Source organism: Polypterus senegalus, chromosome 8, assembly GCF_016835505.1.
Source record: "Polypterus senegalus isolate Bchr_013 chromosome 8, ASM1683550v1, whole genome shotgun sequence".
Taxonomy (NCBI): Eukaryota; Metazoa; Chordata; class Cladistia; order Polypteriformes; family Polypteridae; genus Polypterus; species Polypterus senegalus.
In genome coordinates, this window is record NC_053161.1 from 61,228,185 (window position 1) to 61,255,450 (window position 27,266).

The 27,266-nt window shown below is 36.6% G+C and overlaps 1 protein-coding gene across 1 annotated transcript in view; it reads left to right on the top strand.

Moving 5' to 3' along the window:
- Positions 1–221: 221 nt before the first annotated feature.
- LOC120533980 (ADP-ribosylation factor-like protein 8B-A) overlaps positions 222–27,266 on the top strand; it is a 52,715-nt gene continuing 25,670 nt past the window's right edge. Inside the window, exons 1-4 of the mRNA XM_039761156.1 lie at positions 222–504; positions 19,165–19,245; positions 24,961–25,034; positions 25,587–25,680. Of these exons, the coding sequence (XP_039617090.1) occupies positions 283–504; positions 19,165–19,245; positions 24,961–25,034; positions 25,587–25,680 (471 nt within the window). The 5' untranslated portion in view covers positions 222–282. The remainder of the gene's footprint in view (positions 505–19,164; positions 19,246–24,960; positions 25,035–25,586; positions 25,681–27,266) is intronic.

Consider the following 27,266-nt stretch of genomic DNA (forward strand, 5'->3'; position numbering starts at 1 on the left):
TTCGTTTGCTTCTCGGTCTCTCTTGTGGATTTTATTTTTGCCCACTAGACTAACTTTGGGTACTCCTTCTCCAGGCGCTAGCAAAAATAAATGATCGTTTACTCATGCTGTTAGAAAAAATGCACTGCGTCATTGCATAAAGCATCATCAGATCGTATGTAATAAGGTTTTCTGCCCCGATTCGCTAAGAAACAGAGTGAGCGAGAGAGTGAGAGAGAGACGGAGAGAGAGGGAGGGAGAGGAGTCAGCCGTGACGTTTGTCTTGTCATATGATTGTGGTTCATGTTAGGATCACGCCGCCGCTTTCATCCACGCTCAGTCGGGAATACAGGAAGAAACAGATTGAGAGCAACATCTACACTCAAAGGAAATCGCCGCATCATGCTAGCGCTCATCAACAAACTGCTAGAATGGTTCAAGTCCTTGTTTTGGAAAGAAGAAATGGAGCTGACTTTGGTCGGGCTACAATATTCAGGGAAGACGACCTTTGTAAATGTCATAGCGGTAGTGTATCGAACCTTCCTATATTATTTTAAAGTGTACTTGACATTTACATATTTATTGTATTTTCCAGCAAATAAGTAAGCTAGGTAAATATAATCGTAGCAACGAGAAAGAGGCCTATCTATTAGAATGGCAGTAACCAGCAAGAGCTGGAGGCTTTAGGATGCTACAGTGCGCGTCCACGAGAGCAGGGCGACTGACTGGGTAGCTGCAGGGTTTATCTAAAGCGCGTGCTCGCCGGGAAGGGCTCGTGGTTTGATGTTGCGCAAGTTCTGGCAATAACACCGGCTAGTCTCGTGTGATGACCGAAACTGCGCCACATGCTGTGTGCTGTAGAAACAAATTCTGTGACATGGGTTAGACGAAAAAAAGGAAGCCGCCTGCGTCTCGCGAAAACGAGTAAGGTTCGGTAGCTTCCGTGGTACAGGATTTCTAGGTTATTGTATTTTAAACATCTGCATAAATCCCAGGATAAAGCATACATAGGAAAAGTAATTTTGGTCGCACGCCGACACCTGTTACTGTTACGGCCGCCAGCTAAAACAATCAGGAAACTGTAAATAGCAAAATGAAGTGTTTGTTGATTTGTTTTCCTTCCTTGACACATTTTTGAAGCAACTTCTTAGAACGCCAGCTTTGGAAAACAATATGTAATTTGTTCGAACCGTGTTCGTGTCTGTAGAAAGCTTAGTAGAGCTTCTGCTTCCCGCTCTAAGGTGTCTTAGGTTGAGCAGAGAACAATAGCACCGATGCAGGGAGATCAGAAGAGGCTTCAGAATGGTGTTAGAATGACCACTCTTCCACCAACTCGGGGGCTAACTAATACTAAAACTGAAATAGTCAAACACTTGAGGGAAACATACTTTGTATAGGGGTTTCGGAGCTTTTGTAGACTTCCTCGGTTAGTATTGATCATGTATTTGGTTTGCACCGACTAGGTTAATCCAAAGCACGCCTCTCTATTTTAACATCAGGAAAGCTACCCTGTAAAAAATGCTTTAAATATTATGATTTAGTTATTTGGCTGAAGTCTTTATCCTAGGCTACTTAAATGTGATACATTTGGCTACATTTGTTTTTTCAGTTGGGGCACAGGTAGGTGAAGTGGCTTAAGGTGTCATTGAGGTTTGAACCCATAGTGTTTGAAGTCCAAAGCCATATTTAGAAGTATGGATATTTGAAGTAAGCAGGTATAGAACAGATGAAATAGATGAAAAAATGAATACAACTTTTATCTTTGATGTATATTGTAACACCAACACTTTTTATTTGATGACTTTTTGATTTTGTATATAATGTAGAACAAGCAGCATTGTAGCTGGATAGCATTCAGCTGGTATTTCATACCCAAAACACTTACACTCAGCAGCACTTTCAAATAGTTGTGCTTTATACTGCTGACAAAGAATCCCTTGAGGATCTGTAAGTAAAGTGTCAGTTACCTTTTTGTATGATGTCTAGACGATGTCATTATAATTTGATGTCATTAATGTATATATTAGCTAGACTCCATATTTAGTAGAACCATTTACTAAAGTAATTAGTTTTGTTTTATTTTTTTAGGTCAGTTTTTTGTATTGTGTTCTGAGTACAGGCTCAACACTTGGTCATATTTACTGCCTTATAGTGTTAACAGTAAATTACAAAATATACAACATACTTTTTATTAATAAATTACATTATACATACATTAAACAGAGCAATTTCAGTAATTAAAATAAACAATGGAATTTGGTGTGCTGAGTGTGTGCAATTATCTCAAATATTTAATATTTAGTTCAACTTGCTTTTATGAATTAATAAATTCTATTAAAAGAAATTCTGCTTAGTTTATTTTTAACTTGCTTTGATGTAAGATCAATGTATAAGTGGCATTTCTGTAAAACAAAAAAGAATTTTAAGAATGTGTTTTTACTTTTTGCAGTGTAGTAACAAAGCAGTACATCTATAATGTCACAGATTGTTGTGAGATAATATTTCATTTTAAGCACTGAACAATTTTATTTCAAAATGCAGAACTTAAATGATGTTTTCTGTTCAGCCTGAATTATTAATTATTACTTTGTTTGTTTCCATCCATTTATCCATCCATTCTTCTTCTAAACATGCTTATTCTGGGCAAGGTTGTGGGGCAGCCAAAGCCCATGGCTATGAATTTAAGAAGTAATAAAGAAAACAGTTGAAATGAATTAGGTGACACGCTCAATTGATCAATCAGTGACATTATTTAAAAACCGTTTCATTTGTGTTCAAAATCATATAAACCTTTAATGTCTCAAATTATTTTAATTCACTGCCCTTACTATGTGTTAATTGGTTAGTAAATTTATAAATAAATTTAGTTTCATGTACAAAATACTGTTCCACAGTAAATATACTATATTCAGATGTTTTAAGTATATTGAAGAACTTGATGAGTAGATTTGCCATATGTTGTCTTAAAATACTATCTTTAATAGGAAAAAAATGTGTCTGACAACTTCACTAGTAAATACATATGCTGGACAAAGTGGGAGTGTTGTTCTTGGTTTATAGAATAAGATGTGTCTAGCATTATAAAAAGGTTGTTGCTGCAGATGTTTCTGCATTGATCTGTAAGAGCAGACACATGACAGCCGCAAGGCAGGTTCAGGCCTGTGTATCATAGCCGTCTGCGGCCTCATAAACATGTCAGAAGTAGGATGTTTTATTTTACTTAGTCCAGAAGAACAGGAGTAGCCATACAGTTTTACCAATTTTATTAGTGGCATAATTTCACAGAGCTGTCATAGACTGTACCCTTCCTAAAATTAGTGTCATTCAGTTATAATTAGTCAAATTAATTTCTCACTTAACTTCTTCAAAAATGTTAACTTGTCTATACATATATACTCTATACTATATATATCTAAGTTTTTTTTTTTAGGATATAATGCAGCATTGACATGGGAAACACAACACAAGAGATGACTTAAATAACCCATGGTAACATAACCATATTAAGAGTCATTTTGCCACTCTAGAACCCTTACAGTTTGAAACTGGATGCTGAGCTTTTTCAATTTAAAAAACTGAGCTGGTGCAGCAACCCTATAAAAATTGCACTTTAAACTGAAAAAATGTGCCAGATGAGCCATTTTGTATTTAGTTTAAGATATACTGTAGTGACTAATCAGTTCCCAGAATATTGTTACTGTAAGATGTTTCATAATGTTTCCTTGTATTATTCTCTTTTATAAAAATTAACAGCTGTAATTTATTTCTGCAGAGTATGCATTGTTAACATGCATGGAGTGTAGTGAGAAGGCATTAAATCTACTAAAAGTGTCAACTCACTTTACTTGTATATTTTAAATAAGAGTTACTGGTAATTTTACTCAGAAGTTAGCAGAAACGATTTGTAAATAGACATAGATGGGCAGCAATGTACAAACAATACAATATTACTTTTTATACATCATCATGTTACACATTGTCATATTACGCGCCCACCTGTAATCCATCTATCCCTCCATCCATCCACTATATAAATTGCTAAATTCAGTTCAAGGTTGTGGAGCATATATAAAAAGGAAGACATAAATCACATAAACATTCAATAATTGCATACATAAAAATATATAAATAGTTAAATGTTTTTGATAACAAGTTGCGTAAAAACATGAAATCAATATTCTACAGTTCGATAGGGCAAATGTGGAATCTATAATTGTTCTTTAATGTGTAACCAGTACTGTATCTGTAATGTGATGTGTAAAGTTACCAGTTAGACAGACATCACTTTCCATTGTCACAAAAAAACTGTATTTTGTTGTTATATGAACAATCAAATTAGCAGTTTTTAAAAGAATAATAGTAATGAGCTCTCAGTCTGGATTTTAATACAGTAATATGGTATCCCTTTCACTTGCATTTAGATTATTCTTTAGTTTGTTTGAAGGCTGTGCTTCCAATAATTTTTTTTTTTTTAGGAAAGGGGATGAGATTAATTTAAAGTTTTATACATTTGAAGGAGGATGTTGCAAGTGATTCTAAAGATAACTACTAGACAATTTAGAGATTATAGTTTAGAAAGCTATACATTTATACCTTAGGAATGATTCCTATACCAGAGTTTTGAATAAACTGCAGACTTGTGGAAGAATGATTTGACCAAGGCTGTGAAAAAGCATTGTATTTAACTCACATTAAAGTCAATGAATGAATTAACTTTCTTGTATCCTGCATTGTGAGAAAGGCCTTTCCTTTATTGTTTGCTGTAAAAAGTAGGTCTTGTGGCATCCCCATAATGAGATTACTAAATTATACTTTACAGTCAGGCATAACACCATAGTTGCTTAGTGATTCAGCAAAACTATAGTGACTTTTCATCAGGCAGTGAGTTACACTGAGACAGTATATTGTTTTTGTCTGCAGTATTTCTCCCATCAAGGGAAATTTAAAATGCACATTTGTGTTACACATCTAATGTTTTAACATAATCTAGTTATGGATTCAAGAAATAATAGGTTTGATTAATAAACATAGCTCAGTGTATATAGTGTCTGAGTGAAACTAAATACATTGAATAGAATATATATATATATATATATATATATATATATATATATATATATATATATATATATATATATATATATATATACACACACACACACACAGTTAGGTCCATAAATATTTGGACAGAGACAACTTTTTTTCTAATTTTGGTTCTGTATATTACCATAATGAATTTTAAATGAAACAACTCAGATGCAGTTGAAGTGCAGACTTTCAGCTTTGATTCAGTGGGTTGAACAAAAAGATTGCATAAAAATGTGAGGGAACTAAAGTATTTTTTTAACACAATCCCTTTATTTCAGGGGATTAAACATTAAACATGTGAACATTACTTAAATTGGAATTCTGCTATAGTAAGAAAAAAATGCTGTGTTTGTATACAAAATAAAAGCAGATAATAAAATCTTAAATTATATTAATGTAAGTTTAAGAAGTTAATGTAAACACAACCTGATAGCTCTGTTGTATATGTACATATGTATGTAAACACATTAAATGTAACAGAGTAAATATATGGCAAATATATTTAGCCACCTCAAGAAGTATTTAGATAGTAACAAATTGTTTACAGACACATATCAGTCATAGTTGTATAGAGTGTTGCTTGTTTCAGATCCATTTTAATGGATGTCAAAATTTGGAATAAGTAAAGGCAGTGTAACTTCAGAAGAAAATTGCTGGAGAGAATAACTTACCTTACCCTGAGTGTTGATTATTTTTTAAGTCTTCATTCTGCACAGTCTTATCTGGAGCCTTGTCTTTTGATAAATAAAACCTGATGAATACTGTTATCTGATAGCCTGCTGCATATGGATATGTGTTACAGCATAATGGTTTTCTGTTTTATGGACCTAACATTACCGGGACTTAGTGCTGGTTGCTTAGCTTCCATGTGTTTTTCATACTAAACTACCTGGTTAAATTTTAAATGGCTTTATAAACGCTTACATGCAATGGTTAAACAGTTTGCATAGTACACTTCTGAAAACAAAATATTTACAAATTATGGACCATTCTGTTCATTTTGATACCTAAAAACCTAAAGTGGGTTAATTCAACATTAATACAGTGGGACCTCGGGTCACACACATCTCTGAACACATACAAAACTTTTGCATCTGTTCACGACCACACACTCAGGTGACATACAAGCCAGTTTCCCTTCCGGTTCATGAGCACAAAGATTTCTGCACGTCTTCAGTCGCTCCCTGTGCATTCGCTGTGAACTCTTTGTGCTCTATTTCGTTTCCCTTCCGGTTTGTATGCACCGGAGATTTACGCACGTGTTCAGTCTCTCCCTTGGTCAGACATGCATCGCGCAGAGGAACTTTACCTCAAAACTGTAATCTCCTCTCCACCCAGTTCCTCCTCACTTCCTTCATGCCAGAAATCGACTCATGCAAGGTTAGTTTTCTTGGTTGTTTATGGTTAGTTTATGTATAAATTAGAGATTTTTCAAATGTTCATTTTTTTCCCTGTGCTTAAAACTCTTTAAAAAAAGTGTTTACAGCGAGCGGTTCGTAAGGCTATAGCGTGAACTCTTGCAATGTTAGTTTTCTCTGTTCATGGTTTTCTCAGTGTTATTCATTGTTTTTTTACATTTAGTTTATTATTACACTGTGCATTCTATGGTATAATTAACTATTTTTGTGCTTAAAAATCTTTAAAAAAAATATATTTAAATACAGCTCGTACGGTCCGGAATGGATTAATTGTATTTACATACAATCCTATGAAGGGAAATTACTTCGGATCCACTGTAATTCTTTTTAATTTTTCTAGAAGCTACTGTAAACAGAAAAGAAATATGTTCACACTTTAAGAAAAGATTTTGTTTGGGATCAGACTCCTAAAAATGCATTCAACAGGTAGTTAGTGCTACGATATAAGTACCTCTGATTCTCTGATTTTCTGAATGTGTCTGTGCTTGATTACAAAATCCATTTGATGTGTAGAGCATTCTGTAACTGGGAAAGCTCTATCTTCGAGAGAACACAAGTACTGGAATACAGTAATCATCACTTTCCACAATTAGAATGTCAAGGCAGACATGACATCATTATAATTGCAATTTATATACTATTAATTGTCCGGCCCTATTATCAGTCCATGCTATTTTTAAGACCAATCATTTAGCTGTTACTTCATTTTTGTTTAAAGAGTGCATGTGCTGCTGACATACTAATCTAAGATAGTGTGTGGTAGTGTGTGATAGTGTGGTGTGTGTTAAACCACACCATTTGCTACTTTTTTTCTGAGAGGAACTAATATATCTAAAACCCCTTGCAGACAGAAACTTTAAGTCAATGTTAGTCATTTGAACTTTATTGTTTTAGGAACAAGTTTAAAACTCCTCACTGTAACAATGCATGTTGATAGTATATAGTAATCTAGATGTCACTGTCCTCTGCTATAATTTATTGCCAAGGCCAGTAGCCGATTAAATATAAAGGAAGATTATTTTAACCTAAAAAGCTTGTTTCATCCAATTCAGGGTTCTAATTGAAGATAGCACCTATCATAACAACCTTGAGCAAATGGCAGAATTCATCCTCACACAGGGTAAAAATCAATTGTTTTGCACACTTAACCAATTTACAATCATCAGTTAACACTAAAATCCCTGAAGCACCTCTCCATTAGCGTCTTTTAATTTATAAATGTGTCGATCAGCACAAGTCGCAAGCAGACTGCTATCCCATCTCCCCCCACTGCTGCTCGGACAAAAATACACTAGTGTTTAGATCTGGCAGCTCCATGCTGACACTTCACTATGCTAGTAATAGTACCAGGGCACATAAACCGTCAGATCTAAACACTAGTAAATAAAAAAAGTAAATAAATATAGGTAAACAACATTAGATGTGGTTTATATATATCTCTCTATTATAAAAAGAATCTTGGAAGGAGACGATACGTGATTTTCTCTGAGACACTTTAACATTCAATGAGACAAGGCAGTGACACAAAAGGACAGCTGCTGTACAGGCTTTTAAATGATCGACACACAGCGCGACAAGCAGAAAATGCAGCTCGGCAGCAACAGTAACAAGCCAGCAGCTGATCCACCACATCTCCTTAGCTTGTGTTCAAGTCCCCCCCCCCCCAACAACACAAGTTTGTATTGCAGCCGTTATGGGCAAGCAAAGCCCCCTAGTAAGTAACATATACATTTTTTTCATATAAAGACCATCAAGAAACATAATCACAAACAGAACTTTGCATGATACCTTGGCGAGCTCTGTAAGCCCTGCTGTTTCATTGAAGGACATGCGTGTGGCAGAATCACTTGCAGGATGATTCCACAACTGTTGCTGAATCCAAAAGGTGCCATCTTTCACCTTTGAACCTAGTGCAGCTGCATTGTTCGTATGTATGACTGGATGTTTCTCTGTGCGGAGGGCTTCTGTTCTCTTTCTCATTGTAGAACCCTCATCCTAATCTGAGTTCACCTCTGTTATAGCACATCTTTATTTGAAAACAGCAGTGTCAGATATGGAGGAGTGTGAACGTGACAGAGAGAATAAAACTGAATAAAAAAAAATGCTAACCTTTACATGTACCATAAATTTACACTGGCTGTTACACAATTAAATCAAAAGTATGTTTTTATTCTATAATAGTAACAAAAAGAGCAGGCACTACTCAAAACGGTAAATGTAGGAAGTGCCCGGAATTGACTCCACAACCTCTTGATTATGAGTCAGCAGTTCTTACTTCTGCACCAATGAAGCATTCATGTCAGTGTTGTACCCTAATCCGGTTTCTTTTTCTTTGGTTATATTCTTGAATAAAAGCATATTTGTTTTGTTATACTTGTACCTTTAGTGAAAGTGTTTATTTGATATTTGGACTTCAGTCTTCACACATTATACACTTCATGTAAAAATTTTGTCATTGGTACTATAATATAAAGTTTCTGTTTAAGATATGTGTTCAACATTTCTTGTCATCCTACATTTACCCAGATCATTGTAGACATGGAACACACATGAAATGCATGTGTTTCAAATAACAATATATTATTTACAATATACAACTCCAGGCAGCTCACACCCAGATAAAGATAATTGAGCTGGGAGAACTTTTTGTCCGAGTTGAGTTGCAGCGATGGGTAGATGGGATACATGCATACAGTGGGATGCAAAAGTTTGGGCAACCTTGTTAATAGTCATTATTTTCCTGTATAAATCGTTGGTTGTTACGATAAAAAATGTCAGTTAAATATATCATATAGGAGACACACACAGTGATATTTGAGAAGTGAAATGAAGTTTATTGGATTTACAGAAAGTGTGCAATAATTGTTCAAACAAAATCAGGCAGGTGCATAAATTTGGGCACCACAAAAAAGAAATGAAATCAATATTTAGTAGATCCGCCTTTTGCAGAAATTACAGCCTCTAAACGCTTCCTGTAGGTTCCAATGAGAGTGTGGATTGTGGTTGAAGGTATTTTGGACCATTCCTCTTTACAAAACATCTCTAGTTCATTCAGGTTTGATGGCTTCCGAGCATGGACAGCTCTGTTTAACTCACACCACAGATTTTCAATTATATTCAGGTCTGGGGACTGAGATGGCCATTCCAGAACGTTGTACTTGTTCCTCTGCATGAATGCCTTAGTGGATTTTGAGCAGTGTTTCGGTCGTTGTCTTGTTGAAAGATCCAGCCCCGGTGCAGCTTCAGCTTTGTCACTGATTCCTGGACATTGGTCTCCAGAATCTGCTGATACTGAGTGGAATCCATGCGTCCCTCAACTTTGACAAGATTCCCAGTCCCTGCACTGGCCACACAGCCCCACAGCATGATGGAACCACCACCATATTTTACTGTAGGTAGCAGGTGTTTTTCTTGGAATGCTGTGTTCTTTTTCCTCCATGCATAATGCCCCTTGTTAGGCCCAAATAACTCAATTTTAGTTTCATCAGTCCACAGCACCTTATTCCAAATGAAGCTGGCTTGTCCAAATGTGCTTGAGCATACCTCAAGCGGCTCTGTTTGTGCTGTGGGTGGAGAAAAGGCTTCCTCTGCATCACTCTTGCATACAGCATCTCCTTGTGTAAAGTGCGCCGAATGGTTGAACGATGCACAGTGACTCCATCTGCTGCAAGATGATGTTGTAGGTCTTTGGTGCTGGTCTGTGGGTTGACTCTGACTGTTCTCACCATTCGTCGCTTCTGTCTATCCGAAATCTTTCTTGGTCTGCCACTTCGAGCCTTAACTTGAACTGAGCCTGTGGTCTTCCATTTCCTCAATATGTTCCTAACTGTGGAAAAAGCTTAAATCTCTGGGACAGCTTTCTGTATCCTTCCCCTAAACCATGATGGTGAACAATCTTTGTCTTCAGGTCGTTTGAGAGTTGTTTTGTGACCCCCATGTTGCTACTCTTCAGAGAAAATTAAAGGAGGAGGGAAAATTACAATTGACCCCCTTAAATACTCTTTCTCATTATAGGATTCACCTGTGTATGTAGGTCAGGGGTCACTGAGCTTACCAAGCCAATTTGAGTTCCAATAATTAGTTCTAAAAGTTTTAGAATCAATAAAATGACAATGGTGCCCAAATTTATGCACCTGCCTGATTTTGTTTGAACAATTATTGCACACTTTCTGTAAATCCAATAAACTTCATTTCACTTCTCAAATATCACTGTGTGTGTCTCCTATATGATATATTTAACTGACATTTTTTATCGTAACAACCAACGATTGTTACAGGAAAATAATGACTATTAACAAGGTTGCCCAAACTTTTGCATCCCATTGTATATATATTTCTATATATATCTCTATCATAATAAAAAATCTTGGGAAGAGAGACCAGACGTGACTTTCTCAGACAGAGACTTTCACATCCTGCGAGACAAGACTTTGTGCAAAGAGATTTAACCACGCCCGGGGCCGGAAATAAAAAACAAAGAGTACATGACAAAGTAGAATGTAAGGAATTCAAAAACGTTGGCGTGATACACATGCAGAGCAGGTTAGAGATAATGGAAGTAAGAAAATTCAAAAGTCTCAAAAAAATTATAGTAAAGATCACATTTGCTCAAACAAACGGAAATTATTACTCGGTGAAATAACGAAACAGTGAAAATAGATTGAATATATTGTTCAGATTTAAATTTTATGTCGGAGACTTGCAGATTGTCTAATTTGTATTGCCATCAAGGAAAAGTACTGTTTCTTTCCAATGAGAGGCCTATCCGCAAAAAGTTTTGTTGTTTGGTGAAAGTGAAATCCACATATGCGAGTGGCAGAGACATGAAGTTCCTGGTGCGTAGTGCAGGCAGGGGGGTTGGCGAGCAGGGAGCAAAGCCCCCTAGTGTGTGTGTGTGTATATATATATATATATATATATATATATATATATATATGTACACTGGTACCTCGGTATACGTCCTTAATCCTTGGACTTATACCAAACAGGTTATTTTTCCCATAAGAAGTAAAGGGAAAATGATTACAGTGAACCCTTGTTTATCACGGTTAATCCGTTCCAGACTCAACCGTGATAATTGAATTTTCACGAAGTAGGATTCTTTATTTATAAATCGAATATTTTTGCAGGGGTGGCATGGTGGTGCAGTGGTAGCGCTGCTGCCTCACAGTTAGGAGACCTGGGTTCGCTTCCCGGGTCCTCCCTGCGTGGAGTTTGCATGTTCTCCCCGTGTCTGTGTGGGTTTCCTCCCACAGTCCAAAGCCATGCAGGTTAGGTGGATTGGTGATTCTAAATTGGCCGTGGTGGGTGTGTTTGTGTGTGTCCTACGGTGGGTTGGCGCCCTGCCCAGGATTGGTTCCTGCCTTGTGCCCTGGGATTGGCTCCAGCAGACCCCTGTGTTTGGATTCAGCGGGTTGGATAATGGATGGATATTTTTGCAGTTAGAGTATAGAAAACCTGTTTACGACCTTCTAAATACGTTTTTTTAACATTATTAGAGCCCTCTAGACATGAAATAACACCCTTTAGTCACCATTACACTCGTATTACCCAATATATTAGACAAAATAAGAGAAAATAAGACATATTAGACGTTACAAATATCATATTACTAGGTGCACTCACCTTTTAAGGCGACCGACTTTTATCCTCAATTTTTGTGCGCTCCATGTGTACATCAGGCATGTAAGTGTAGGGAATAAGAACATCAAAGTGCCCATTCATAACATCTCCGAAAACCTAAGTTTTTATCCCCTCAAGTGCCTGTCCAAAGTCGTACAATGTCAGCCCAAATCTGTACCGCTAAAGACGGAGTTTCATGCACTAAATAAGCTATAGATGAGAATAAGCAAGCACCATCTCCCCTGATATTTACTACGCGGTGAGGCATTTGTACTCCATCAACATTAATTATTTCCAGAGACATAATTTTGTCTATTTTTCCAGTGCATCGTGCACAAAAGCAAGGGAACGGTGACAGCACCAGAACTCTGCTCACATCGCGTCGCTTCGCACCTCAAGCCACAAGTAGTAAGTCTGTAATAAGCGGAATACCGCTACGCTTTGCACTCACGGGACGGAAGGACAATCCCGAACGCTTTTATCTAGTAGATTATTGTACTGTACATTTAATTGCACACAACCACTAACCTATGAAGGCACGACCTCAGTAGGAGAGTCTTCAGAGGTGGTGAAGTATCTTCAGCAGGTGCGTTGTTGTCTTCAGTGAAGAAGTACTAGGAGTAGGCAGTGTGTGTGTGGGTGCGCGGCTGAAGAACATCTTGATAGGCAGTTGCTGGCGCTGTCTTTTCAAATGCGTGAGGAGGCTTTTGTATGGTATTGCCATCTTTAATCATATCCAAGAGTTTCACCTTCTCCTGGATAGTAAGCATCTTCCTCCGGCGCTTAGTTTTATTGTCAGAAGGCTTAGAAAAAGCAGCACGTTTAGGAGCCATCGTAGGGCTTAGATAAAAGTTCTCAGAAAGCGCATGCGTAGTGACGTAAGCGTGTATGAGAAAAAAATCGCGATAGAGTGAAGCCGCGAAAGTCGCGTGATATAGCGAGGGATCACTGTAATCCGTTCCCATGAAAAAAAATCTTATTGTTATTGGCGTATTATACATTGATGGGGTTGTATAAAATAATTTAAACACTGCTTAATACTAACATACATAGATACAAAAGCAATTAGATGAAATAAATGAAAATTTAACCTCACTGTGCCTTTTAATAATGTTTTTGTTTTTCACAATCATAGATACCGTCATTCTCAGCATATGGTACACAGCAGCCAAGTCCCAGAAATGCATGCCACCTTCATACTTTTAAACAATCAATTCAAATTTACATGAAAAAACACAAAATCACGTGAAAATTCACAGAGAGTTATAGCGTGGGTTGTTCACTGAATGCTAGCAACTGGCATACTGACGCTCGTGGGCAGTCATGGCTTGTTCTTGAGAGAGGTAAACAAGGATAGGGCGCAGGTTGTTCACTGAATGCTAGCAACTGGCGTACTGACGCCCGTGGGCAGTCATGGCTTTGTCTCGAGAGAGGTAAACAAGGGTAGCGCGTGGGTTGTTCACTGAATGCTAACAACTGGTGTACTGATGCTATTGGGCAGACATGGCTTTTGTCTGAAGAGAGATAAACAAGTGTAGTGCGTGGTGTTCTAGCACGCGAGTCTGGTGTGTGTGTGTGTCTCTCTTGCGCCGGTGTGTGTATGTCTCTCTCTGTCGCGCGCCTGTGTGTCGCGCTTTCTCTGCACAGGGGATGCACAGGGAGAGACTGAACATGTACAAACCAAAAGGGAAACTGGCTTGTTCGTATACCGAGTGTGTGGTCTTGAACAGATGCAAAAGTTTGGCAAACTTTTTGGTCGTAAACCAATTTATATGTGTTCCGAGACGTTTGTGAACTGAGGTTCCACTGTGTATATATATATATATATATATACACACAGTACTGGTCTGAAGTAGTACAAATAAACAATGGCAAATAAAAAACATAAGTCAAGGAATCGTTAGGTGTACAAAATTTTTTTTTTTGATTTATCAAAGTAGCCACCTGTTGCTGATATAACAATCAAACTGTGGTAACCCTTTCAATTCAAAATGCCAGTCACTCTGTCCAAGTCACTAACTCTGCCTCCAACAAAAGAACCCCAGGTCATCACACTTCCGCCTCCATGTTTGACTCTTGGTGTCACACACTGAGGTACTATGCATTCACCAACTTTATGGTGTACAAACACCCTGTATGATGACCTGAAGGCGAATTGAAGATTTTAAATTTTGATTCATCAATCCATAAGACTTTCGTACTGTCTGCAATAGTCCACAGCCAGTATTTCAAGGCAGTATTTTTTCGTTTAACACTAGAATTACCAGAGCCTACGAAAAAACTTGTAAATCTGTCCCACCATAAATCGCTTCTTAAAATCGTTCACAGCTCTCCACCAGCATCTTTTGTCATCTAAATGTGCTGATAAAATCAGGCTGCAAGCAGCCGGCTATTCCATCCCCCCACTGACTTAGAATGTGCACAAACTTCTCTCAGCTCATGCTTTGATTGATTTGGGAGTGACGTGGAGTTTTAGAGTGGAAATAATAGATTGTTGTTTGGAACTCACGCATTTCATGTCTGTTCCATTTCTACGGTAATCTGTGTAAACACATTGTTAAAACAAACGTTTTTTATATTCTAGTAGTAGATGACAAAATGTAGGCATGAACTAAATAATGTATGAAGCCTGAAGTCCAAGTATCAAAGAAATACTTTCACAAAAGCTACAACTCTAACACAACAATTGTGCTTTTATTCAAAAATATAACTGTAGAAACAAAAAGCCGCCTTAACATGCAACATTGACATCTGTTTATTATGACTGCCTCTGTGGTGCAATAGACTCAGCTCCCGACTGGGAATCAAAAGTTCGAGCCTGCACCTCTCCGTTTTGAGAAGTAAACTGCTCTTAGTCTTACTATTTTAGAATAAAAACAAACATTTGATTTCAGTCTAATTGGTGTAATTTATGATACTTGTAAAGGTTAGGTTTTTTTTTTTTTTTACTCAGTTATATTATCTCAGCTGCGTTCACGAGCCCAAATACACCACCGCATCTGAATCATTTTATGACACGATTTACCTTTATTTATTTAGTTACTTCCTAAAGCCTAAAGTCACAAGTAGTGTGCAGAGGGCATGCTCAAAAATGTGTGTAATGCCATGAAAAGTGCCTGCTGACACTTTAGTATGCAAGCAATGGTATGTGCATTGTTGCTCCGATGTAGAAGGGAGCTGAGTTTACCTCTGTTATAGTCTATGTGAAAACAGCAGTGTCAGATGCGGGGGTGGGGTGTGTTTGGGCTCGTGAACGCGGCTGAGATAATAAAACTGACTAAAAAAAAAAAGCTAACCTTTACAAGTATCATAAATTACACCGGCTGTTACAGACTGAAATCAAATGTATGTTTTTATTCTAAAGTAGTAAGACTCTCAAAATGGAGAGGTGCAGGATCGAACTTGCGACCTTTTGATACCCAGTCAGCAGCTGATTCTATCGCGCCACAGAGGCAGTCATAGTAAACAGGTGTCAATGTCATGTTAAGGGCTTTTGTTTCTGCAGTTATATTTTTGAATAAAAGCGCAATTGTTGTGTTAGAGTTGTAGCTTTTGTGAAAGTATTTCTTTGATACTTGGACTTCAGGCTTCATACATTATTTAGTTTATGACTACATTTTGTCATCTACTAGCAGAATATAAAAACGTTTCTGTTTTAACAATGTGTTTACACAGATTACTGTAGAAACGGGACAGACATGAAATGCGTGTGTTCCAAACAACGATCTTTTATTTCCACTCTAAAACTCCACTTCACTCCCAGAAAATCAATCAAAGCATGAGCTGAGAGAAGTTTGTGCACGTTCTAAATCAGTGGGGGGATGGAATAGCCGGCTGCGTGCAGCCTGATTTTATCAGCACATTTAGATGCTTTCTTGCTTTCTTCAACCATTGCTAAGCTGTGCTTGAAGCTGTTGTGCTGGTGACTCTCTGAAACTTGTCTTCTGATTGGGTTATGACTTTGGGTCGATCAGATTTCTTCCTATCAAAGTTTCTTCCAGTTTCCAATTGCCTTTCGATTGTGTAGAACATCATACTCAGTGATTCTTTGATTTTGTTTGCAGTTTCTCTAAATGAAAGTCTTACACTTCTAAGGGTGACAACACTGTGCCTCATTTAATTTATTAATTGCTTTTCTTGCTATTATCATTGGAATTTACAACTTTCTACAGCGTAATTGCACTTTTTACAAGTACTGGTTCAGAGGGTGTGGTAGCACAGTCTGTTCCAACTATGAAAAACATAACAGTAATAGCTTTTTTACAGATCATTAAGACCGAATGAAAGTTGGTACCACATTCGTGTATGACTAGTAAATTAATTACTTTCAAAGGCACACTAATATGTGAGAAAAATATGAGGAAAAAAGTATATACGAAAATGTCTCACAGCAGTGTTACTACAGCGCAGCATTAACACATGTCAAAAGCAGAAAACATGTCTGGAAATCCATTGTGTTTGAGACAGTGCACAATTACAGGAACTGTGTTTATTATTTAAAAATAAATAAATAAAGCCAAAACACAGAAAGATGGACTTTTTTTATTGCCACTATTATTTCATTATGGAGTTCACAAAAAGATTTGTGCATTGTTTGAGAGTGTGGTCCAGAGGCGAGTTGTAATTGTCTGACTTGTAGTGTCAGTTTCTAAGAACAGATGAATGATACCGATATTAATCACACAGTACCAATAAGGAAATGGTAATGTCCTATTAAATGTCCTTATTGTAATGAGAACATCAATGGATGACCATCCAAGTATAGCCATCATTTTCTAATTGGTTTATACAGTTAAGGGTCATGGGGAACACATGGCATGCATCCACAGTTGCACATATGGGACTGTGTGTTGTGGGAGGAAACCGGGCACTGACATTACTAACAGTGACAATTGAGGGATGTTTCAGTCAGAGTAGTTATTTGGTTCGTTTACACCAATGAAATATGTTGCTCATTTTATTAATACCAAAGTAAAATTCATTTAGTGTTTCCATGAAGAACAAACCATATACCCTTATTAACACAGCAAAACAACATACATCATTTCTGAATAAAAACATGCAAATGCTAAATTTCAGTCATTTCTTTGATTTTTCTTGTGTTTCACACATTAAGCTTTAAAGTTTTAAAAAAAATGTAAAAAGCAAAATCAGAGGACATTTAAAGTATCAGGAGTATGTGACTTTAAAAATTTGACTCAGTTTGACTCATCCATTAAATATTACTCTTTAGTAAGTTTTTGAGGTTTTTTCTAGTTAAAAGTTTTCCATTACTAATTTTCATATGTGTCTTTTTATATTTTTAGCATAAAGACATAACTTTTAAAATATGTTTAATGTCTTACCATCTCTAATTATAATAATAAAAAATATACTACTCTTATAATTAAAAATGGCAGAATTTCCACACTGTTTAGATCCTTGTTTGTGTGGAGTTTGCAGGTTTCCTAGGTTCTTATGTTTCACTTCACTTCTCAAAGATATACAGGTAGTCCCCAGGTTACGGACATTCGACCTACGACATATGAATGGGGCCGCAGCTGCGATGCATGCGCTTCAGTAACTGCCGCTCCATCTTCAGCCTGGGGAAGCTGCAAGTGGTGGCTGGACGGAGGCTGGAGTGGGGCAATTTCACTGCTTGTGCAGTGTAGCGTCCCTCGGGCGACTCCCGGCAGCAAGTGGTTTCACTGCCTGCCCACCAAACACGGCTGTCTGTTCATTCTCGGTGGGCGGCTGGTAATGCTGTAAGCGGTGACCCGGTTGTGGCTGAATGGAGGCCATTAAGGGTGAACGTGGCGGTGGGGGGTAGCATTGTAGTGTGCCTCGGATGGCTGCATGTTGAATGCAGTGCAGGCAGCATACTGTAGTGGAGGTGACTGTGAGGTGGGCTGGTCATGAACCAGCCCTCGCTGCCCCCATTCATTCTCAATAGCAAGTCTGCTTGTACTGTTACGCACATAGCAGAAAGTTGTCTCTTGTCAGTACAGGGTGGTCTAGATCTAATTATGCAGATCCAGATCGTCTGGATGACTTTGAGTTATGCGGGGACGATTCCAGTTTGGCGCAAAGATGATTCTTCATGTTGTCAGTTCGCACACTCCTCGATGGTCCAGGATTTTTCGGGTTATTTTCTATGTAATAAACTGAATAAGTTATAGTGTAATGAAAATTGCATGATTAGATTTGGTCCACCCTATACATCAGACGTGTTGATGTCTGGTGCCTTCCTGCTGTGATAACGTGTACAGTGCTGTGCAGAAGAGCACATCTTAACCTTTTGTCTTCACCTTTAAAGAATGTCTCTGAAACACAAATCTGATGCAAGTGCTGGTGATATAGTAAAGAAGAGAAAAGCCATCACCATTGAAAATAAAGTAGAAATAATAAAAAGGTCAGAAAGAGGTGAAACTCCATCATTCATTTGCAGAGCACTTGTTTACAGTCGGTCAACAATAGCATTTATTAAAATAATGTACATGTTCCGACTTACATACAAATTCAACTTAAGTACAAGCCTACAGTCCCTATCTTGTACGTAACCCGGGGATAGTCTGTATATTCTATGTTATTTCAATTAGCTACTCCTAACTGGCCTGGTGTGGTTGTGTGCTTGAATGTGTCTTACAGTGGGCTGCTATCCTTTTACACATTAGACTTACCTAGCCAGTTGGCAAAATGGATAGATATGCAGATGTTTGTGGGGAAATAATATAATTAGCTGTGGTTGCCTGTGTGTCCTGAGTGAAATGTTGAGACACTGAATTTAAATATTCTACTTGTCGTGAAGAGTCCTTCAAGGAAGCAATTTCCAGCCTGGGCACCTATTTATTCAGTTAAGTGGAAAAATTTTTAAAGAGTAAGATACTTGTAATTACACATGCCTCTATGCTGAGAAAATATTTAGATAAACATGATAGCATTTAACATAATGAAAGCAAAAAAAGATTATTTAAAGTGTTTTGCTGTTGTATTTTAAAGTTTCTTTTCAGTGCTAGACTTATTCTATAGGCTGTTGTGTACCTCAATACTATTTCAATATTTTGTTTCTTGTTTTCAGTCTGGGCAGTTTACTGAAGACATGATTCCAACTGTGGGCTTTAATATGAGAAAAATTACAAAAGGGAATGTTACAATAAAAGTGAGTAAAGGTGTTTTTAATTTCTAGTAGTATGCTTTAATATATAAAAAAAAACACTTTATAATGTACTTCCTGTGTTATCCAGCATAACTGGAATATTATTTCAAAACTTCAATGTAAATTTTACTTCACACTTGTCTGATTAGATTAAACAAAACTGGAGTGCTCTGCACCGGATTAAAAGTATGTGTGGTTTTTCACTAAGTAATAGTCTGAAGTGGACAGGTCAATTTGGCTCATGTACTGTATTTCATCAGTAATGTGTCTGAAGTTTGGTCCAAAAATTTGAAGTTCAGATATTTACATTTTTGTAGCATAACACCTCAGTTGTATTGAATGTATATGAGATTTTAGTCAAAATCTGCAATTTTTGTCATTTTATACATATATAATTTGTCAGTATTTAGTTCTTTCAAAACCGGGCCCTTCACTGAATCTTAGTTTGTTACTCATATGAGAAAAGGACAACCCAGCTAATGTATGATACAGATAAGTAAAAAGAAAAAAGTGTATTAAACATTTTTAAGGTTAAATTATATAACTGTGCTGGTACCCTGATACCTAGTAAGAATTGATTGGGGTTTGTGTCCTTGGTGCTCCCTGTATAAAGTTTGCATGTTCTCCCCATGTTCATGTTGATTTCCTCTGGTTGCTGCAGTTTCCTCCCACAGTCCAAGGATATGCAGGTTACATGGATTGGCATTGCTAAATTGAGTGTGTTGACCCTGCGATGAACTGGCACCCTGTCAAGGGATTGTTCCTGCTTTGCACCTGATGCTTGTTGGGTTAGACTACAGCTTCACTGTGACCCTGCTCAGGATAAGCAGGTTAGGAAAGTGACTTAATGAACGAATTAATGAATTATATATTAAATTTATGACCCAAAATGCCTAACATAAATACTATGGCGTTTCATGATTGTATTCAAATGAATACATTAGAAAATGTTATAAGGATGTAGTCATTATAATGCTTTTAAATTTGACATAGGTATAAATAAACTAATTCCTGCTGCTGACCCTTTAGCAAGCCACACACACTTACCCATTAGAGTAAAGCATTTTGACCAGATATCTGTGCTTTCTAATCACAGAATCTGACCCTGTGCCTTTTTTTATTAACATAGCAAAATAAAGAGTCACAGGGATCTGCAGCTGTTTGAAAAGGAATCTGTAGTTTTAATCTTTAGATATATTTCCCTTTTTAGTGTTTGATGTTTACTTTTTTTTTTAACTTTCTATGGAGAAACACATTTTGATATTTTAAGAGCATATTTTGAGCATTTTTTGGAAAGATATTTGCCCATATGTGAGTCTGTTGTAATGTATTTGTGAACCCTGTAACCAATGTTCCCTTTAAGGTGTATACATAGCTTTTTATGCTTCAACATGCAACATTTTCTAGTAATGATGTCTGGAGATCCAATAGGAGAATTCTTGGAAAACTCGAAATTGTGCCCAGAAATTGTGCCCAGTTAAGTGAATGAATACAGTAGATCCAGGCCGTTACTTCAGAATGAGTTAGGAATATGGAGACACAATTGGAAACTTGTTAGCACTAGAATCCCTGAAACATATGAAAAAACTCGTAACCCCAGGCCTCCTTAAATTCCTTTGTAACTCTCCTCATCACAGGCGTCTTTTGTTTTGCAAATGTGTCCGTCAGCACAAGCAGCAAGCTGCCTGTTATCCCATCCCCCTGCAGACAGACAGAGCTGAAGACAGTCACAAACTGCTCCCAGCTCAAGTCTCTTTATCGTGGTGTGAGGTGCCTGGAGTTGTATATATGTAAATAATACATCGTTATTTGGAATAGATTCATTTCATGTGTGTTTCTTGTCTATAAAAATCTGTGTAATTGTAGGATGAAAGGAAATGCAAGACAAGAAATGCTAAACACATACCTAAAGCAGAAACTTTTTCCATGTTATACTAATGATGACGTGAAGTGTATAATGTGTAAAGACTTTAGTCCAAATATCTAATAAACGTGCGCTTTTATTCAAGAATATAACCAAAGTAAAAATAAAAATCATTCAATTTACATGTTGCTATTGAGTTACAAACCCAAGCTTAAATTCAATCGACAGAAAGTTGATATGTATTCTTGGATGGTGCAGAGGTAAGAACTGCTGCCTTATAACCAAAAGGTTTCCGGGTTTCAGTCCGGGCACTCCGCATTTTGAGCTGCTATTGTTATTACTATAATGCAATAAAAACATACATTTAATTTGAGTCTGTAACACCCTGCTTGGTGCCAAGCAGAGTTGTGTTATGGTGCTACAGTCTATTAGCACTGTAAAACCACTGTGAAGAAGCTTTCTGTTGTTAGGGTTCTGCCTTTGTGCAGTCTGATAGCAGTCACGGGACATCTTATCTTTGATTGCCTGTACAACAAATAGTTCTGAGTAGTCATCATCCAGAAAAGAATGGAGATAAACATCATCAACTCAGAGAGGGAGAGGAAAGGGTGTTGTACCACGTGAATGACACTGACAGAATAAAACTTAATATTAAAAAAATATGGTAACTTTTACAAGTAGGCAAAATTTACACCGGGTGTTGCAGACTCAAATCAAATGTATGTTTTTAATATATTATAGTAATAACAATAGTAGCTCACTACTCAAAACATGGAGCACCCGGAACCTTTTGGTTATAAGGCAGCAGTTCTTACCTCTGCACCAACTAAGAATACATATCAACTTTCTGTCGATTGACATTTGAGCTTGGGTTTGTAACTCATTGACAACAATATGTAAATTGAATGATTTTTTTTTTACTTTGGTTATATTCTTGATTTAAATTGCACATGTTTATTTGATATTTGGACCAAATTCTTCACACATAATACACTTAATACAAATGATACGTCATTATTAGTATAACATGGAAAAAGTTTCTGCTTTAGGTATGTGTTCAGCATTTCTTGCCTTGCATCTCCTTTAATCTTACACTTACACAGATCGTTGCAGACACAGAACACACATTCAATGCATGTGTTCCAAATAACAATATATTACTTACCCTATACAAGTCCAAGCATCTCATACTATGATAAAGAGACTTGAGCTGGGAGAAGTTTGCAACTGACTTCAGCTCTGTCTGGTTAGGTGTTGTGGGGATGGGATAACAGGCAGCTTGCTGCTTGTGCTGATTGAAACATTTACAAAACAAAAGATGCTGATGAGGAGAGGGGCGAAGGAATTTAAGGTGGTCTGGGATTAGTTTTTTCGTAGGCTTCAGGGAATCTAGTTTTAAGAATAACTTTTGCACAAATGTTACAGAATTTTTCTTCACATAGAGAACCATGAACGCATGTTATTTTTGGGAAATTAGGTGGATAAGACTGGCAAGCTTTGTTGGGCTGAATGGATTTTTCTTGTAAAAAACATCTTTTTTCTAAATAGTTTATCTTATAACCACTCCTTATGAACATTATTCACTCAGAAGTAAGGCTATCAAATTCGTCAAAACTACTCATATTACTCATATAAAATAAGTACAGTATTTATTCAAATATATTCAAACATAAGGTAAATGTTCTGGTTGATATTCATGTGTTTGTTCTGTATATGCTTAATTAATCTATCTCTCCATCCATCCATTCATTTTTTAAATCCTCTTATCCAGAGCAGGGTCATGAGGAAGTTAGAGCCTATCCCAACAAGCATTGGGTGCAATGCAGGAACAACCCGTGGACAGGATGCCAGTCAATCGCTTGGTGAATTCTTTCACACACAAACACACAATTGGGCCAATTTAGCATTGACAATACACCTAACCTGCCTGTCTTCGTACTGGAGTGTCTGGAGGAAATCCATCAGATACAGAGAGAACATTCAAAATCCAAACAGGGAGCAACCAAAACTTGGACCCTAGTCTCCTTGGTGTGAGGCAGCAGCACTTACCACTATGCCACCAATTTCTTATCTCATATTTTTTATTATTATTGTTAATATTTTTACTTTATTTTTTCATGGCTTGTCCGCAAAGCATGAAGTGTGTATGACTTGTGCACAGCTGCATTAAAAAAGCAAGTGAAAACTCAACTGCACTCTTCACAAGAATATAACACTTGAAAACACAGCCCTTCATGGAAACATTCCCTGGGACGTGATCAAAAAAGGGGGTACAGTTCAGACTGAGTCCCTGAAATGCATTTGAAAATTCCAGATTAAATTGATGATTCCATAAAACTGTTCAATGCAGTCATTAATCCTTTCTTCTTATTATTTATACCTAGTTAAAAAAATAGAAGTATTTGTTTTGCTATAATGGGCTCTCAGTCACAGATATACTGCTATTTGTCAGCAAGTCACAACTTTGACCAAACTTTAAGGAAAAGGCTTTTAAAGCCATGCTTCCCAGAAAAGTAGAGGGACAGAGAATCTGTCAAATAGCTCAAGTTAATCTTCAGTGTAGCGTTTCCATCAGCTACAGCCACATTTAACAAAAATAAAAATGCATTTTCTCCCTACATGGAACAATCAAGTTGATGGAGAAGACAAAAGCATCATGTAGAGCAGTGGCTACAGAAGGATGGTAGGAGTGACAATTCTAAATTACCCCCAAGATAATGTAATTATAGATGTGTAGATGAGTGGGCCCTGTGATAGACTGGCACTCTGTTCTGGAAGAGTTGCTCCCTTATAGCCAAAGTTTCAAAGATAGCTCTTGCTTCCTGCAACAAAGAATTGAATTAACTTTCTTGGTGTTAATCCCATGTGGGATTTGGGCTTAGACTTCTGTGTAATTATGTTTAAGCGTGAGTCAAACTCTGGATGACGTGTAATGATCTGCTTTACAGTGTTACGCCAGAATAACTCTGAGGACTTTATTCTGCTGCTGTCCGGTGGATAAAATAAAATTTTGCTGCAAAAAATATTTTTTTTTGCCACCCTATGATAACTCATTAGTATTTATGAGTGAGTTGAAGTCTTCAAACAAAACACAATGGCATGTAAACAAGAAGCTGCAAAGTCAGTTTTAGAATAAACTGAAACTGAACCAGATGCGTGGCAAAAAAGCAAAATGATTGCAATTAAGTTGAAAGACAAGAATCATATTAGCTCCCTAGGCACTGTTCACAGTGCAGTAACTGTCTTTTGTGTCAGGGGAAATGTGTAAGCCATTAAGCCATGCGCTGTGGTAGTCTACAATAACATAAGAGGTGCGTCAATTGTGTGGTTGTGGCACTCATTCTACCCTATCAAGCTCAAGCAAAAGAAAAAATATTTTATAGCCATTTCCTACCTTGTGACAAATGTTCCCCCACAAGTCTGCAGGTTTTAGAAGCGTTTTAACATTTCATTTTGTTATGTTATGTTATTTCATGGCTTATGAAAAGTGCACATTGAAGCAGACTTGTACATTGGTCAGTAGTAATATCATTAGCAGTAACATCTGGGGTGGGACTCTTGATCTTGGGAAGAACTCTTCTAGGTGCTACTGACAGTAAAATGAGGAATTACACATTATCAGAAATCAAAAATAATGTAATACACTGTGAAACAACAATACAGGAAGTCCAGCAAAGTAAAGCTTTTTGCAACGGTACATAGATAAAGCAAAGGCAGTGTAAGGATAGAAAGTTTCTGGATATTCTTGAAAAATAAAGTTGATATAGGCTTATAAAAAAGAAGCAATTTAAGAGAATGGCTGTTGTAGACAGTGTTGGTTTCATGTCACAGTTACATTTTTTTTTAATTTACAGATATGGGACATTGGAGGACAGCCACGATTTCGTAGTATGTGGGAAAGATACTGCAGAGGGGTAAATGCAATAGTGTAAGTGACTGGATTCATAATAAAAGTTATTCTTTTGCAGTACATTTTAAAACAAACCATTATTATTGTAGATACATGTAACAAGCCAGTTGCTACACCAGTTCCAGTGTGATCAGTGTAATGCCATCCATTCATCTATTTTTGAATACTACTTTTTCAAAATTATGAGCTTGTCCTAAAACAATTATTCATAAAAGATGGACAAACCCTAAATGGAACATTAGTTAATTTTATAACATATTTCCATGTTTTGAGCCATTTTAAACTGTCACCTATTAACATTTCATGTTGGTCTTTGGATGATGATGATGGTGGAAACTTAATTCCTACACAAAGTCTATACAACTGGGGACAGCATGTAAACTCTATCCACATAGTGTATAGGAATTAAGCGTGGTTTCTTAGAGGTTTTAGTAAGCAGCAGCAAACAATATGCTAACAAGTATATAGTATAATAGGTTATGGTAGCAATTTTATGTCAACTTGCATAATCTGGCTGTGTAGTTAATTAAATGACTATTTGATTTACCACCTTAATTTTTTGGTTTCCAGATATATGGTTGATGCAGCAGACTTAGAAAAAGTTGAAGCTTCAAAAAATGAATTGCATAATTTGTTAGATAAACCTCAATTACATGGAATACCAGTAAGTATTTGTCAATATGGTTACAATATTATTAGCTTCCAACACTTTAATCTTTTATTACAAATCCATGTGCAAAAGTTGATTGCATACTTTTCCATTCCATTTTTCAATTAAGGTGCTTGTCTTTTATATTTATGCTTTTAGATGTGTCTTTCGAGTATAAGTTAACTGCAAAATATGCTTTAATGCTTTCAGGTAAAAGCAATTCTTGCAGTAACATTAGTATTTTGTTGTACTCATTTATTCTTTGACTATGTTTAATATTCTGTACTAACATCTTTAGGCACTCCTAACCTTCTTATAGTGTTAAGAATTCTTTATACATAAAATATAATCTTTTGTTTTATTGAAATAATTTTTTATTCATTCACTTCTTTTTAACTGAAGGAAAAAACAGATGCAACATTTGTCAGCTGCATTACTGTATAATATTGAAGGATATCATTCTTCAGTTGGCAGAATTACAGTCATAAAGCTTTTGGAACATAATGCTAAAAGGCATTCTTCATATTGCCAGACCTGTCATATCATGGATGTGTGAGTGCTTTTGTACTCTTTAGAGTCAAGAGCATTTACTTATACTTGAAACTAAAATGTACCATCAGTAAATTATTAAACCATACATAAACACACAGTGATAGAAAATGGATATCAATGATTAATGTAGATAAATCATAAGAAAATAAAGTTCTATTAACATTACTGTTAATACCGTGGTTCTACAGTTATTAATGCTGAACAAAAGTCACATATTTAATACCACAATACAATTATATACTCACACCCACCTGAACATTCTACACATCATAAACAAATGCCAAAAAGTACAATCAAAAACAGACTGAATCCTGTTGAATCCTAAGGCACCCAATAGCTCTAGTATGTTTTAAAGGCTGATATTTTGCCTTGAAAAGGTTTCTGCCAAGCACTGAATACTGGCAGTGGTGCTAAGAAAAACAGTAAAATGTTATAAAAAGTCAGTATCCCTATGCAGGAATGCTATATTTTATGGATCTGTTTTTGTACATCATTTCCACAATTAGCCTTAAACAGGTTATTTCACAATGCATTTTAGGACAGATTTTTATTAGAAGTTTTTTTTTTATCTTATTGCTCTGTTCTTAAATTTATAATTATATTAACAACAACCCTTGAACCTGAGATTCTTGACTTAATGCTGCTTTATGATAGTTCTGTTAAGCATCCACTACAATAACCAGAAGATGGTTTCCTGTGTCATTAATGACAACTGAAAAGTATTTCTTTTATTTTATTATCATAACAGCATCATCTTCTGACCTCCAGGAGCAAATAGAAGGACAACTGACAAAAACCAATGTGTTCGAACAGTCACAAACAATTTCATTTTGTTTTTTTATATGGATTAGAAGCAGTGCAGTGGTCTACAGTTCAGGTTTTCTTTGGTCGTGTCATTTTCTGCACACTAAGAACCCTTATATATATATTGTAAAAGAAGCCTGGACACAGACTGAGAGATGTCCAGAATGCACACTCAATTTATTTCATTTCTCACTGCACAGTTCTTTGCACCTCACACACAGTACACAACCCACTAGCACTAATTC